The following is a 14,251-nucleotide window of genomic DNA, read 5'->3' on the forward strand; positions in this document are numbered from 1 at the left end:
ACCGTCAGAGACAACCCGTGGCGTCCATACATTACGCCAATCAAGTTGGACTTATAACCCGTAGCTGTTGTCTCCCGTGTTGTTTTAGCCGCTTTGCAGCAGCACCAGAGTTTCCTCTCCGGGGCGCATTCCTGGGCCTTGGATAAAGGGGTCATGGGTGGCCCATGCGTCATGATCCCTCTCTCGACCTTGCTGATGTGATCCAAAGGAACGCATCGCATTACATTTGGCACCAACTCAGTTGCAGAAGCTGCCGGAGGGAATTTCGCAGCTGATACTCCCAACGCCTAAGGGGCTTCACTCCTGATTTCTCCTCGAGGTTGTCTCCTGAAGCCTCAGTACCGCAAGGCAGCGGGGGTTTGAAGTCAGAGTACCCCTCTCCTAGATGAACTGCCTTACTAGGCTGACGAGCTCCATCTGCCCGAAGCTCTCGGTTTTGTGGCGCCAGGTATCCGCCTTCACCCCTTCACCTGTTAGTAAGAGCAGTTTCGCCGGGCTTAATATCTAAGCCACACGAGCAGGCCAGGTGCTGGACTTAGTTGTCAGAGGCTATTTGAGATGCATGCCATTAGGAGTATTTTATAGACAATGGGAGCTTAACCCCATTGACACCCCTGGCCATGACAACCTTTGAAACCAAAGACTTTAACAATGTATGATCTAGCCAAAGACTTTAACAATGTATGATCTAGTCAAAGACTTTAACAATGTATGATCTAGCCAAAGACTTTAACAACGTATGATCTAGCCAAAGACTTTAACAACGTATGATCTAGTCAAAGACTTTAACAATGTATGATCTAGTCAAAGACTTTAACAACGTATAATCTAGCCAAAGACTTTAACAACGTATGATCTAGCCAAAGACTTTTACAATGTAAAGGTAGCCAACAAAAAAAGACATTGGATTACAAAAGGTTGTGAACTCACGATGAAACATACTACCTAGAAAATAGATTTGTACAAATACTATGATTGATTCTTTAATAAACAAAAATAATAATGTTATGATTAGACGATCGCTTATGTATATCGGGTCCACCATGCTCCTATAATATGTCCTGTGTCATATCTGTTTTGTGGACACATGGGGCGAGATAGTATATGGGAGAAAGTATCCTGTCTGCTGCATACAGACACCCAACAAACACAACTCAGCTCAAGCCAAGCCTAGAACTCATAGTCTTCGTTGGGATTCAACCTCGAGACCATCCAGGGCCGGTCCTACAGATAGCGGGGCCCTATGCGAAACGGATTGCGCGGGGCCCAGTCTGGGTAGGGATAAGGATAATAAGTGAAAATTAAGATTTTTGTATTGGAAAATAAACGTGTCTTTGCATTTTATTCATACTTTACTAAGTACAAAATCACTGTCAAATTAACTCTATGAGCCATCTGCAGTAGATAGAACAAAGACATTCAGATCTGCTTTTTAGATTTACTATCGACTAGCAAAATATCGCTTTTGTTGTTTTTAAAGAGGTCAAGATAGATTTAGATCAATATTTGTATGCCAGTGCGGTATTCGAACTTTTTGTTTTGGTTAAAATTCGACTTATTATTAGGCCTACATTTTTATTACATGATAGCCGACAATGCCGTTTTATTTTATCGCGAATAAGATTGGCGTTGTCCATATTGAATGACACCCCGAAATGACAATTTGTATGTTTTTTTAAGGAGATTTGCATGAGTTTTCAGAAGATTTTAATAATTTCAGGAGATTTTGCAATATCAGGAGAATTCCAGGAACCCTTTAATAATAAGTTAAATGGTTTAATTTAATAATTTACACCTAGAATTCGCATCGCGCGGGGCCTATGAGAGTGCGGGGCCCACTGCGGCCGCATATGTTGCAGTGGCCTAAGACCGGCCCTGAGACCATCTGTTAGGTAGCTAAGCGACTGACGAAACCCGGCCACACGAGTTGTCTTGAAGAGCACTAAATAACAGAAAGTTAGCTGAGGTATTAGAGTAGTGGCGTAGCTAGACATTTGACGTCATTTGGAACCCGGTGTGGCTTGGCCTATTTAGGGGACCCTGCATTTTGACATTAAAAACATGATATGAAATAATGGCGCAATATTAAATGTAAAAAAAAATTAAAAAATTCAAGATCTCCTCAAGCGGGGGCCCGAGGGGATTTTCTAATTCTTCTCCCCATCCCCCCACCATAGCTACGCCACTGTATTATAGTAGTTAGTAGCCTTTTTAAAAAAATATATTTTTGATAAGTAATCAAAGGGTTTCGAATGCTATCATTAGTTTTACTTGGACAAAAGGCGTTAACGATTCTAGCCAGATCAAGTCAGGTACTTCAATTAAAAGGGACACTACCTAATGTTCTCAATTTAGTGGGCACAATTAACTCCCGTACCTCTTCTGGCCACAGAACCAAATGAACTCAACTTCACCTGCCCTAAGGCCTTGACGTCTCCCTATTTGTTTTCCTAGTGACCAGTGTAGCAGTGAACTATTGATACGCATTATTTGATGATGTCATTTCAATCAAAGTTTTGTTTTTATTTCTGTTCCTTAAAGACACACACTAACAAGACCAGCAACAGAAATTTTTGAAGCTTACACAATGTAAATTTCTAGAGAAAATATCTACTAAATTAAATTCATTATACTTCTGAAAACAACGTCACTTAAGTTGTCCGATGTACCTGTCATGACATACCGTGGGATCTAAAAATAACTAGCTGGCCTATCCTGGCTCATGATCTGCTCAAGTCACCAGCAGAGTCAAGACCCTGAGGGGAAGTCACTCCCCTTAGACGAGCCAACACCTTAGCAGCCTGACGTGCTTTATAAAGAAAAGTTGGCTTCCAAGGAACAAGAACGCACATTTCCTACGTTAGCGAGATCAAACAGCAAGCAAGTGACCAGCAAGCTCTAACTACCAACCAAACAAGTCATGGACAAAGTACATATCGTTCTTCTGCTGGTCTCCTCCAATGTCTATCTGGCTTTGGCCCAGTTTAACCCAAACCAACAACAGTTTGGATCTCCACAGTTTGATGATTCACCACCCTTTTCTCCTTTCGGACCGGGCACTGGTAGCCCTATGTTTCCAGGTTCCCAGCCTGGATTCGGTTCTCCTTTCGGCGGTCAAGGATATAATCCACTTTTTGGCGGACAAAGATTCCCACAAGGTAATAACGCAATTCTTTTTATAAAAAATATTTTTAAATTAGTAATATTAGTCAATTATGTAGGCAAGTAAATATGTAGAAATAAAACTTAATAAAATTAAATCCTATATAATGTTTAACAGTGTGTCAACTTCCACCAAAAGCTTTTTAAAAATGTTAAGTAATTAAGTGATAACAGTTCTAATTTGAAATCACTTAATATGTAGTCTACAAACATAAGAAATAGATCCACACAAACTTATCTTTACTTTCATTTTATTTTGAAAAGTCATAAAAAAAAAACGAACTTGTGTAAAATGTGGAAAGTCCGAGAGCTCTCGTAAGCTAAGGAAAGTACGAGAAAGGTCAAAGGTAAACCTTGAAATAGTAAAACTACAACATTATTGGCTTCATCGGGACGAAATGTTGAGCCAAAGCTTCAGCTTGCAAATCGTACAAACAAAAAAGTAAATTTAAAAGAAGCGCGTACGCTATATTACAGGCCTACATTTCTAGCCTACAATACAGCGCCAATAATAGCTCGCTGGTCCTTTGTAAGCAGAAAAACAAAAATACGATTAGTATTTATCATTTTTGAAATGAAGTCAAATCCATAAATAGCCTGTTTTGTTTGTGTGTGTGTGTGTTCTGCGTAGAGCATTTTTGAAGCATTGTAGGATCAAATAAAAAATCAGATTAGTGAAACTAAAAAGGAACAGAATACAATGAATAAACTTGAGTCTGAAAATCTCCAATTGAATCAAGTTCACTTCGTTATTATGTTAAATTTTATTTAAAAATATTCTAAAAATGTTTCATCTTGTCAATCTCTTCAATTTCTAACCATCTTGTCCTATGCCAAACACATTTCTCATTCAATTCACGCCGCGGCAACACGTTCCAGACGTGTGAAGTCTGCTAGATCGTGTGAAGTCTGCTAGATCGTGTGAAGTCTGCTAGATCGTGTGAAGTCTGCTAGATCGTGTGAAGTCTGCTAGATCGTGTGAAGTCTGCTAGATCGTGTGAAGTCTGCTAGATCGTGTGAAGTCTGCTAGATCGTGTGAAGTCTGCTAGATCGTGTGAAGTCTGCTAGATCGTGTGAAGTCTGCTAGATCGTGTGAAGTCTGATAGATCGTGTGAAGTCTGCTAGATCGTGTGAAGTCTGCTAGATCGTGTGAAGTCTGCTAGATCGTGTGAAGTCTGCTAGATCGTGTGAAGTCTGCTAGATCGACTGTGTCTGGGTTAGCATTGCGTTTTCAAAGATTAGATAATAAATTAAGCAATAATTTTATTTTTAACACATACAACTTTTTTTTTTTGAATTCCAAATAACTAAATTTATTTCGAAACACTTTTTATGTTTTTGATTCACATTAGATAAAACAACAACTAGAATCTGATTCACATTAGATAAAACAACAACTAGAATCTGATTCACATTAGATAAAACAACAACTAGAATCTGGTTCACATTAGATAAAACAACAACTAGAATCTGATTCACATTAGATAAAACAACAACTAGAATCTGGTTCACATTAGATAAAACAACAACTAGAATCTGGTTCACATTAGATAAAACAACAACTAGAATCTGATTCACATTAGATAAAACAACAACTAGAATCTGGTTCACATTAGATAAAACAACAACTAGAATCTGGTTCACATTAGATAAAACAACAACTAGAATCTGGTTCACATTAGATAAAACAACAACTAGAATCTGATTCACTTTAGATAAAACAACAACTAGAATCTGATTCACATTAGATAAAACAACAACTAGAATCTGGTTCACATTAGATAAAACAACTAGAATCTGATTCACATTAGATAAAACAACAACTAGAATCTGGTTCACATTAGATAAAACAACAACTAGAATCTGGTTCACTTTAGATAAAACAACAACTAGAATCTGATTCACTTTAGATAAAACAACAACTAGAATCTGATTCACATAAGATAAAACAACAACTAGAATCTGGTTCACATTAGATAAAACAACAACTAGAATCTGATTCACATTAGATAAAACAACAACTAGAATCTGGTTCACTTTAGATAAAACAACAACTAGAATCTGATTCACATTAGATAAAACAACTAGAATCTGATTCACATTAGATAAAACAACAACTAGAATCTGGTTCACATTAGATAAAACAACAACTAGAATCTTATTCACATTAGATAAAACAACAACTAGAATCTGATTCACATTAGATAAAACAACAACTAGAATCTGGTTCACATTAGATAAAACAACAACTAGAATCTGGTTCCTACGTTGTTGTGTGACCCATGAAATGACGGGAAGAAATAAAAGTCTAATCTAGAATCTGGAGTCTAGATGGAGATGTTCACGACAAACTCAACAATGTCAAGGACGCTAAAGTTCAGTATTGCCAACTAAATCAAAGCTACAAACGGAAACAGTGGGATAGTGTTTAAACATTGCATGTTAACACTTTCTCTACACTGAATACACCAAAACGTTTTCTATGTCTAGTTTTTTTCCGCCATGTATACAAATCTCTATTTGAAGATTGACATGCTGATCATAATACTTCTTATTATAGATACACCTCTTAGTTATGAAGGGTAGTATAATTGTAATCTCTTAGTGCCAATGACACTAGTTGTATTGTCAACTCTTGAAGTTTTTAGTGGTACTCAGACTTTGTGTAACTCTTGAAGTTTTTAGTGGTACTTAGACATTGTGTAACTTTCTTGTCTAGTGCCCTTCCAACCACCTCAAGTCTTGACATGCATTGGAGTCAACGAAGCTCTGGATCAAGTCAAGATTACACTCAGGCCTGAACCAGTAAGTGCATTGAAAACTTTATAACCTGAACCAGTAAGTGCACTGAAAACTTTATAACCTGAACCAGTAAGTGCACTGAAAACTTTATAACCTGAACCAGTAAGTGCACTGAAAACTTTATAACCTGAACCAGTAAGTGCACTGAAAACTTTATAACTGTAAGATTTCACATTGATCCTGTCAAATTGATAAAGATTGTAAGTTAAAGACTTGATTGATACCAGTTGTTAGTACATGTCATTATGACATACATCAGTTCCTTTAATTATCTTCAAATGTACATTGACACATATTGAAATCAACTTGACAACTTTCTGAGATCAAAACATCAATCAAAACATTTACAAGTCTTCAAAAAAAATGTTTTGAAATGGGGTCATGGAAATGTTTTGATTAGCTTTTCATCCTCTGACATTTAATAGACGGGAGGATTAGATCTGATCTTGACAGATTTGACACAAGAACTCCATCTTAAAAGTGTGTGTGTGTGTGTTTGCATGCTTCCTTCTACTTTTTATATTCTACCCCCCCCCCCAACTCTCTTTCTAATCTTTGCTTTAAAGTAAGAGTATTTGGAAAGAAATAACAACCAAGTGAAAGAATAAGAGCGCGAGAGACAAAGAGAAAGACATAGTAGACCTACGTGGATAGACAGATGAAAACTTAGCTAGCTAGTTCCCTAGATTGGTGACATAGTAGACCTACGTGGATAGACAGATGAAAACTTAGCTAGCTAGTTCCCTAGATTGGTGACATAGTAGACCTACATGGATAGACAGATGAAAACTTAGCTAGCTAGTTCCCTACATTGGTGACATAGTAGACCTACGTGGATAGACAGATGAAAACTTAGCTAGCTAGTTCCCTAGATTGGTGACATAGTAGACCTACGTGGATAGACAGATGAAAACTTAGCTAGCTAGTTCCCTAGATTGATGACATAGTAGACCTACGTGGATAGACAGATGAAAACTTAGCTAGCTAGTTCCCTAGATTGGTGACATAGTAGACCTACGTGGATAGATTTACAAGTAAATTCACAACATTTATCATTTCTGGAAGCTTGATAATTTCATAGCTACTATTTTTTGTTTAAATCAATCTTGTAAGTAACGAATGATGGCTAACAAAAAAAAAAAAAATAAACAAAAATAAACAAAACAACGGATACTTCCGCTTTCAGAATGGCAACTACCTGGGTCAGAACCCAGCCTTCCAATTCGGTCAGCCCAGAGAGCTGCAGCGCCAGGACTGGAGATTAAGTGCCGTCTACATTCCTGCCGGAAGTACTGGAGCCGTCAGCCCTGCTGGAACTAGCTCGCTCATTGGTCAATTTTTCTTGGCCATTACCCGCTACGGACGTACTGATGGTCACTGTGCCGGACTAGGAGGCATCTTGCAAGTAAGACCTCAGTGGTTTGTTTGAATAGTTGAATACATTCAACTGTTTGTATTATTATAAAGTAAGAAATAAATAGATACTAATAACCGTGTTAAATCTATGAACAATGATTGGTTAAATAATAGTGGCTCCTGCTCGAACTAAGAACATTCCCGACAGTCTTGGCAATGAGACCGAGAAAGTTCAGTAAAAGGGAAAAAATTACGTCAGAACAAAACCAATCGAATATAGCATACTCTTAAATGAAAGCAGATATAAGAATACCTGTAAATATGTAGTTTAATATTTGTTAATCTGTAAAAATCGATAATAAATTATAATTTTCTGTCCACCATTTGACATTTATGAGTGTGTGTATTTAATGCAAGGAATAATTTAAATCTAAATCGAAATGAAAAAAATTAAGTAAAACGGAAGCTAATATTATGATCACACTTCTTATAATTTTTACTCTTTTTCATTCGTTTTAGAGGTCCTTTGTAAAGGATAGTTTGTAAAATATTCTCAGTACTTTTCTTAGTATTCAGTTTATTTTGACCATCAACCGGTGACCACTCGATCACACTCTTCTCAGACTTTATTTATTAGAATGCAAAAGAGTAATTTTTAATAATAACAAATAAATATGGTAATTGTTCTATTTAATTAGAGGTTAAACTTTACACGGACCAATTAAAACTAAATTTGCTAATCGTTGGGGTTAAAGCATTTCTTTTTTTTTCCCTATCTTTAGAATGACGATCTGATCAACCAAGGGCAACAATCTAGAAGTAAGTAGGTTTAAGTTACCGTTAGTGCAAACTTTGAATTATTTCTTTGTCATCTTAATAGTTTTTAAGATTTTCAAAATTCTTTTTAATATTAATTGTGCAGACTATAATCATCTGTCATTGCAGAATCTAATTGCAAGCATTTTTGCAATATGAAGCTAAATTAATTTCTTTTACGACTAATTGAGTTTTAATATTATCAAACTATGTGATGTGTATAGATTATTATGTTCATTACCTAAAGGAAAGATTATTATCCTTCTACACTATTCCTCAGCACCTCAATACTCCCAGTTTGGTAATGGTATGTTTGGACAGAGTTCTTTCCCGTGAGTAACATCCTACTGCTTCATATAGCTCATGAAAAAGTTTGAACCGTGTCTAGAAATTGAAGATGACATTTTTTAAACCAACCCGTGAAAGTATTCACTTCAAGACTGAAGAAAACAATAGAAATATACTCAACCCATTGGTACATGTGTCTAGGAGTATAACTCGGTCATATAGCTGTTTATACATTTAAATCGCTTTATTTTATCATCCGTAATATTTCTGGCTCCCAAAACCAAGAATTATAATAAATTTGTTTAACAAAGCAAAGTTTGTAGATCTAGATCTAATTAGCAAAAACACATAATGGTTTTCTTATTTGATCTTACAAATGTTTACTAGTTTCTATATTTTGTTACCAGAGCTGGTTTTATCCAAGATCCTATTGTCATTAGTCAAGGTGGCAATGTGTATTCTGGTGTCATTAGAAGTCTATCAGAAGCTGATCTGAGAGGACGAGGAGTTGCTGTAAGTTCTGACACGAACTTTCTAGATAATACACGACTGTTTAGAGTACATAGTCAATGACTGATGGCAGTATAAAATACGTTGATGATGGTAGCCTCTATTACTTGAATGATGGTAGCCTCTATTACTTGAGTGATGGTAGCCTCTATTACTTTAGTGATGGTAACTAAACGAACGAAACATTGAAATATTTGAAAGTAAAATATTTGGCTGCATTGACGAAATTAAAAATTTAATTACATTTAATTCGAATTTGGCTCATACGACAAGACTTGAGTTGAACTGAAAGTTTGCTAGCATGTATTGTTTACATAATGCGTTTTATTTAGTGGACCTTACGGTGTAAACAATTATTTCTTTTGGCATTATTTCTACACAAAAATTATGATTGGTTAAAGTTTCTATTGAGACTAATGTAGAAGTGTAGTGATAGTGTGTAATGAACAAGACTGTAATAGAAGCACATATTAATGTGATAGTGTGTAATGAACAAGACTGTAATAGAAGCACATATTAATGTGATAGTGTGTAATGAACAAGACTCTAATAGAAGCACATATTAATGTGATAGTGTGTAATGAACAAGACTGTAATAGAAGCACATATTAATGTGATAGTGTGTAATGAACAAGACTGTAATAGAAGCACATATTAATGTGATAGTGTGTAATGAACAAGACTCTAATAGAAGCACATATTAATGTGATTGTATTTCTCCACACATGTCTACTGTATGTCTACAGATCTGTCTGGACTACTTGTGCCAGCGTCCAACCACCACTTGCTGTTCCATTGTCAAAGATTCAGCCCCAGCCACAGAGATGGTTGGTGCCCCAACTTATGGTAAGTTGAGAAGGACCTACCCGTGACCTACATTTCTTTGTTTTCTTGACTAGAGCACGTGACTATTCTGATTGCCATCACTGTTGCCATCCTGAAGTTTATTGTTATCTGCACTATGATATGGGGGCTACTCTAAAGTTTATATTCTAATTCATTGAATGAAACTTTAAGTTCACCCTATAAAAAAAGAGAGTATATACCTTATTGTTTGTAAAGATGCTATGACGTCATCAATCAGTGTTTAAACAGTATTGGCTGAAAACATTCATGACAAACCATAATCAACATCGTACATTGTGTTTTATGGAAAAGGCGGGGGAACTGTGACCTTCCAAACAGTCTGCCACTCAAGCTGTCCCTGCCATGAACTCTCCTCAATATTAGGGACCTCCCAATGAATAAGTCACGTGACCTACTCCTCAGCTACTTCACACAATAATGTTGAGTAATAGTTTTAGTCTCCTAACTAAATGTTAAACACTTCGCTAATGATTTTGTTTAATGTTTCAGTTGGTCCAATGTCTGGAAGTTTAATTAACAATAAAGGAACAAGTAAGTTTCAATTACTTAAATTAAAGAATCCATAAAACAAGTCTCTTTACCTTGTAATAGGATACATTAGGTCGAAAGTTTGAACATAAGATGCATTTATACATTCTTAAGATTTATTGTATTTATCTGATTAAGTATATGTTTGCTAAGTTGTCTTATGACTTCTTACAGGGGGTGGGGGGGGGGGGGAGGGTTATCCTGTATGGGGGACGAAAGTATGCCAAGAGTAGTCCTTTTTGGTGAGCTGAAAGGAGTCAACGTAATAGAGGTGCCCCACTAAACGCTTTAAAGACCAGCTTGGGCGTCAACTTGCTTTAACTGAAATAGAAGGGAGCACCTGGTTGCAGGCGGCTTTGGAACTAGGCAGCTGGAGATCACTTACAAAGGGCGCGGAATACAAATTTGAGGCCAAAAGAAAATCCTCTGCCGAGGACAGACGCATACGGCGAAAAGAAAATCTAAATCGACCACCTGCGGAAAATGGTTTTGTCTGCGCTGGAAGTGGCAAAATATGTAGGTCGCAGCTGGGGCTGCGTAGCCACGGAAAATATTGCATTTCTCATCTATCTTCGGACTCGAAGAGAATTCATATTATGAAGCCTCTATTATTCTCTGTTATTTTTTCAATCATTGGATGGAAAAGTACATTTATTCATACATGTCTCTAGTTTACAAGTACTTTACATATTGTAGACTGTAGAGCATTCATTTGTAAGAAAGAAAAAAAAAACACTAAAATTTAAGGTTCGAATGTCCACCATGGACTAAACAAGGATGAAAAGCTCAGTTTTGAACAATATAAACTCACATGCAAACAATGTTTTAATAATCTGAAACAACAACTCACTATTTGGTATTCTAGAAGCTTTGCTACTATTTCATTGTGTCCCCCCCCCCTTTCCTGCGTGTTTGTGTAAGGTCTATTGTTAATGTTCTTCTTTAGTTCAGTACTAAAGTATGTAGGACTCTTAAGACTTCACAATATCGATCAACTAAATTGTGCACTACTTCCCACTTCTAGCCTCCACAGGCACAGGTACAGGCACTGGCACGGGCATTGCTTCCAGCACCGGAACCGGAGGCTTTGGTGGATTGTTTTAACTTTAGATTTACGTAACAGCAGCAGCCTCAAGGTAAAGACAAGACAATAGTTTGGTGTTCCACAACCTCAACCACAAGCAAATCATTGACTCACAACAAGTGTAACTTCGGCGTTCGTGTCATTCTGTCAACAACCAAATAAAATACAATTACAACATTTACCATGTCTTTCAAGTTTTTACAAAGCTTATATTAACCACTCTGTCTGTCTGGGTGGTCACTCTGTCTGTCTGGGTGGAATCTTGTAAAAGTTATATCTCCCGTTTACCATTTTCAGATTTACTTGAAACTTTGCACTATTATTCATTGTCGATGACAACAAAGGAATCAATCAAAACAACAAATTGGTTAATTAAATAGCAAAATTAATTAATTTTGTTTTATATTGAAATGTACGTAGCCAAGGAGAGATAAGTTAGTATGCCTCTATTCTAAATCAGAAATTTAAATATTAGAGTCTTCAAAATGGTCACAGTGAATATAAGTGCCAATTAAAAGTGTGTGTGTTTTGGGGGAGTACAGTTTGTGAATAGGGGTTATTCTAAATGAGGTGTCCCTCTAGATATAGATCTATAACTGATAAAATAAAAATATATATGTAAAGCATGGACTAACTTGCAAATAGGGATGTTTCTTCTTTCAAACGGATCTGTGGGAAGAACAAAGCATCAATAACATTTATCAATACTTCTTTATTTACGGGTATAGGCTAGGAGGGTATACTTTGTTAAAAACTGTGCTCTACTGGCCTTTCATTTGAGAAGGCTACAACTTATAGGCGTAGCCGGAGGGGGGGGGGTTCAACCCCCCACCCCAAATGAAATCCCCCCTTGGGGGGGGGGGGAATTTAGTGACTGATTTTTTGCTTTGATTTTGATAATTTTAGGTGAGATTTTAATACTAAACCATCACTTGCCCCATCGCAGCCAAGGGGGTTTTGAGTTTAAATCCCCCCCCCCCTCTTCTACAAAACAACAAAAGAATAATGTAAACGACAGTCCCCAAATTCCAAGAGCAAAGCTAAGGAAGATTTTGATTTTAAACCCTCCTCCGAAATTTACGATAAACCCCCTCTTCAATATAAGACTAAACTATAATCAGTCACCTGATTCTATGAGCGTAGCCAAGTGGGGGCATGTGTTTGGGTTTGCAGCTAAAAACCACCTCTTCAATATAAAAAAAGCAAACTATACACTCAAAATTCTATGAGCGTAGCCAAAGGGTTTTTTAAGTTTTGAAGTGTTTGTGCATTCTCTTTATATAATTCTTGGCCCTGATCTCATATAAGTTTCGCCTCAAATACGAGTTCGATGTAAAGTGTATATCTATGAATAACAAAATCAAATCATAGGTAAAGAGTGAACTAAACTGCCAATTGGGGAATGCATGCTACAACTGTTAGGCTAAAGAAGTGTTTGCGCTAGCTGTCGGGTAGTGTAGTCATGCGGGCCATTTTATTGATGAATAGGAAGATGTTCCAGGCGATATAAACATATAGCAACTATTTCAACAGTAACGTGGCCCGGGTATCAAGTGCGCTTTTAGAATTCAAGGACAGCCGTTTCCTAAAAGATACAAAGTGTTGCTGGGGGAGGGGCGTTTCATTTGAAAATATTGTGTGTATGTGGGGGGGGCAGGTAGAAGGAGACAACTGATTGGCATTACAATTATAATAGGGGTGGCGGGCCTTTGTTTCTAGCATGAAAGAGACACACACAAAAAAAAAGGGAGCGTTGCAATCCTGGTGGTTTTATTGATGGGTTTAAACATAGATACCAACTATTTCAACCGTAGCGAAGCACCGGTATCATATTGTTATATCTATATTATAAAGTAGAATGTGAGGTCTATGTATGTATGTATGTATGTATGTATGTATGTATGTATGTATGTATGTTACTTATAGACATCAAAACCGCTTGACCAATCTTAATAAAACTAGGCAGAAATGTTCCTTGGGTACTAACTTAGACCGTAGTGTATGTATTGTAGCCCTAAAACAAACTTAAGACCCTCAAAAAAAATAAAGTTGTCCGACTCTATTACAGCTATAGTATTTTATGGATCTTGGCCATGGTTAACAATGTTGACATGAGAAAAGATCGAAAGGATTTAGACCTAGATCTAATTTTAAGAAATACACTTTGCGCACATAGTTTTTTTACTTTTACACATGAAAATACAAAAGAAGATCCATTGATTTCATTATATAATAAAATTAACCTTCAATTTTGTGTTTCAAAAGCATTTTTTACATAAATTAGTTCCTTATATCTGTGACTACAGATTTCCTGACGAACATTCTTTCATTAGACAATACCGTAATGAATCGCGTACTAAATATTAATTCGTTTAATTGTTTACTTTATAATCCCATCCCTAGATCTAAAACTCTAATCCAACTCTAAGATGATAAAACTTCTCTTCGCACAGATAGTTTTATACTTTAACACATAAACATATTAATTAAAGTCCATTCATTTCATATTTTGATCAAATAAACATTCAAATTTGGTTTTCTAAAGCTACATTCGGCTACGAAAGCTGCGAAGCCGAGTTGAGATAGGCATAGATCTATATTCATTCATGAATCGCGTACTAAAAATTATTTCGTTTAATTGTTCACTTTATAATCCCATTTATTTAACAAAGCTATCGCTCTTTTCGTTTTTAATAGATAAGAATGTATCGACTTCGGGTAAACCCATTTTCGCAAAACTAATTTTATTTTCGTAGCGAAAGAGAAATAACGTGAAAGGATCATTAGCTACGTTTAACATACATCTAAATCCAATCCACTAGATTATTCAAAAGCAAA

At 36.4% G+C, this 14,251-nt stretch overlaps 1 protein-coding gene across 1 annotated transcript; it reads left to right on the top strand.

The window, feature by feature from the left end:
- Positions 1–2,795: 2,795 nt before the first annotated feature.
- Positions 2,796–11,594, top strand: LOC129926449 (uncharacterized). The gene is made up of 9 exons (XM_056030554.1): positions 2,796–3,158; positions 5,882–5,967; positions 7,151–7,369; positions 8,103–8,139; positions 8,417–8,468; positions 8,832–8,937; positions 9,681–9,780; positions 10,291–10,332; positions 11,354–11,594. Exons 1-9 carry the CDS (start codon positions 2,921–2,923, stop codon positions 11,431–11,433), a joined length of 960 nt encoding a protein of 319 aa, XP_055886529.1. The 5' UTR covers positions 2,796–2,920; the 3' UTR covers positions 11,434–11,594.
- Positions 11,595–14,251: the final 2,657 nt, after the last annotated feature.

This window comes from Biomphalaria glabrata, chromosome 5 (genome assembly GCF_947242115.1).
Source record: "Biomphalaria glabrata chromosome 5, xgBioGlab47.1, whole genome shotgun sequence".
Lineage (NCBI taxonomy): Eukaryota > Metazoa > Mollusca > Gastropoda > Planorbidae > Biomphalaria > Biomphalaria glabrata.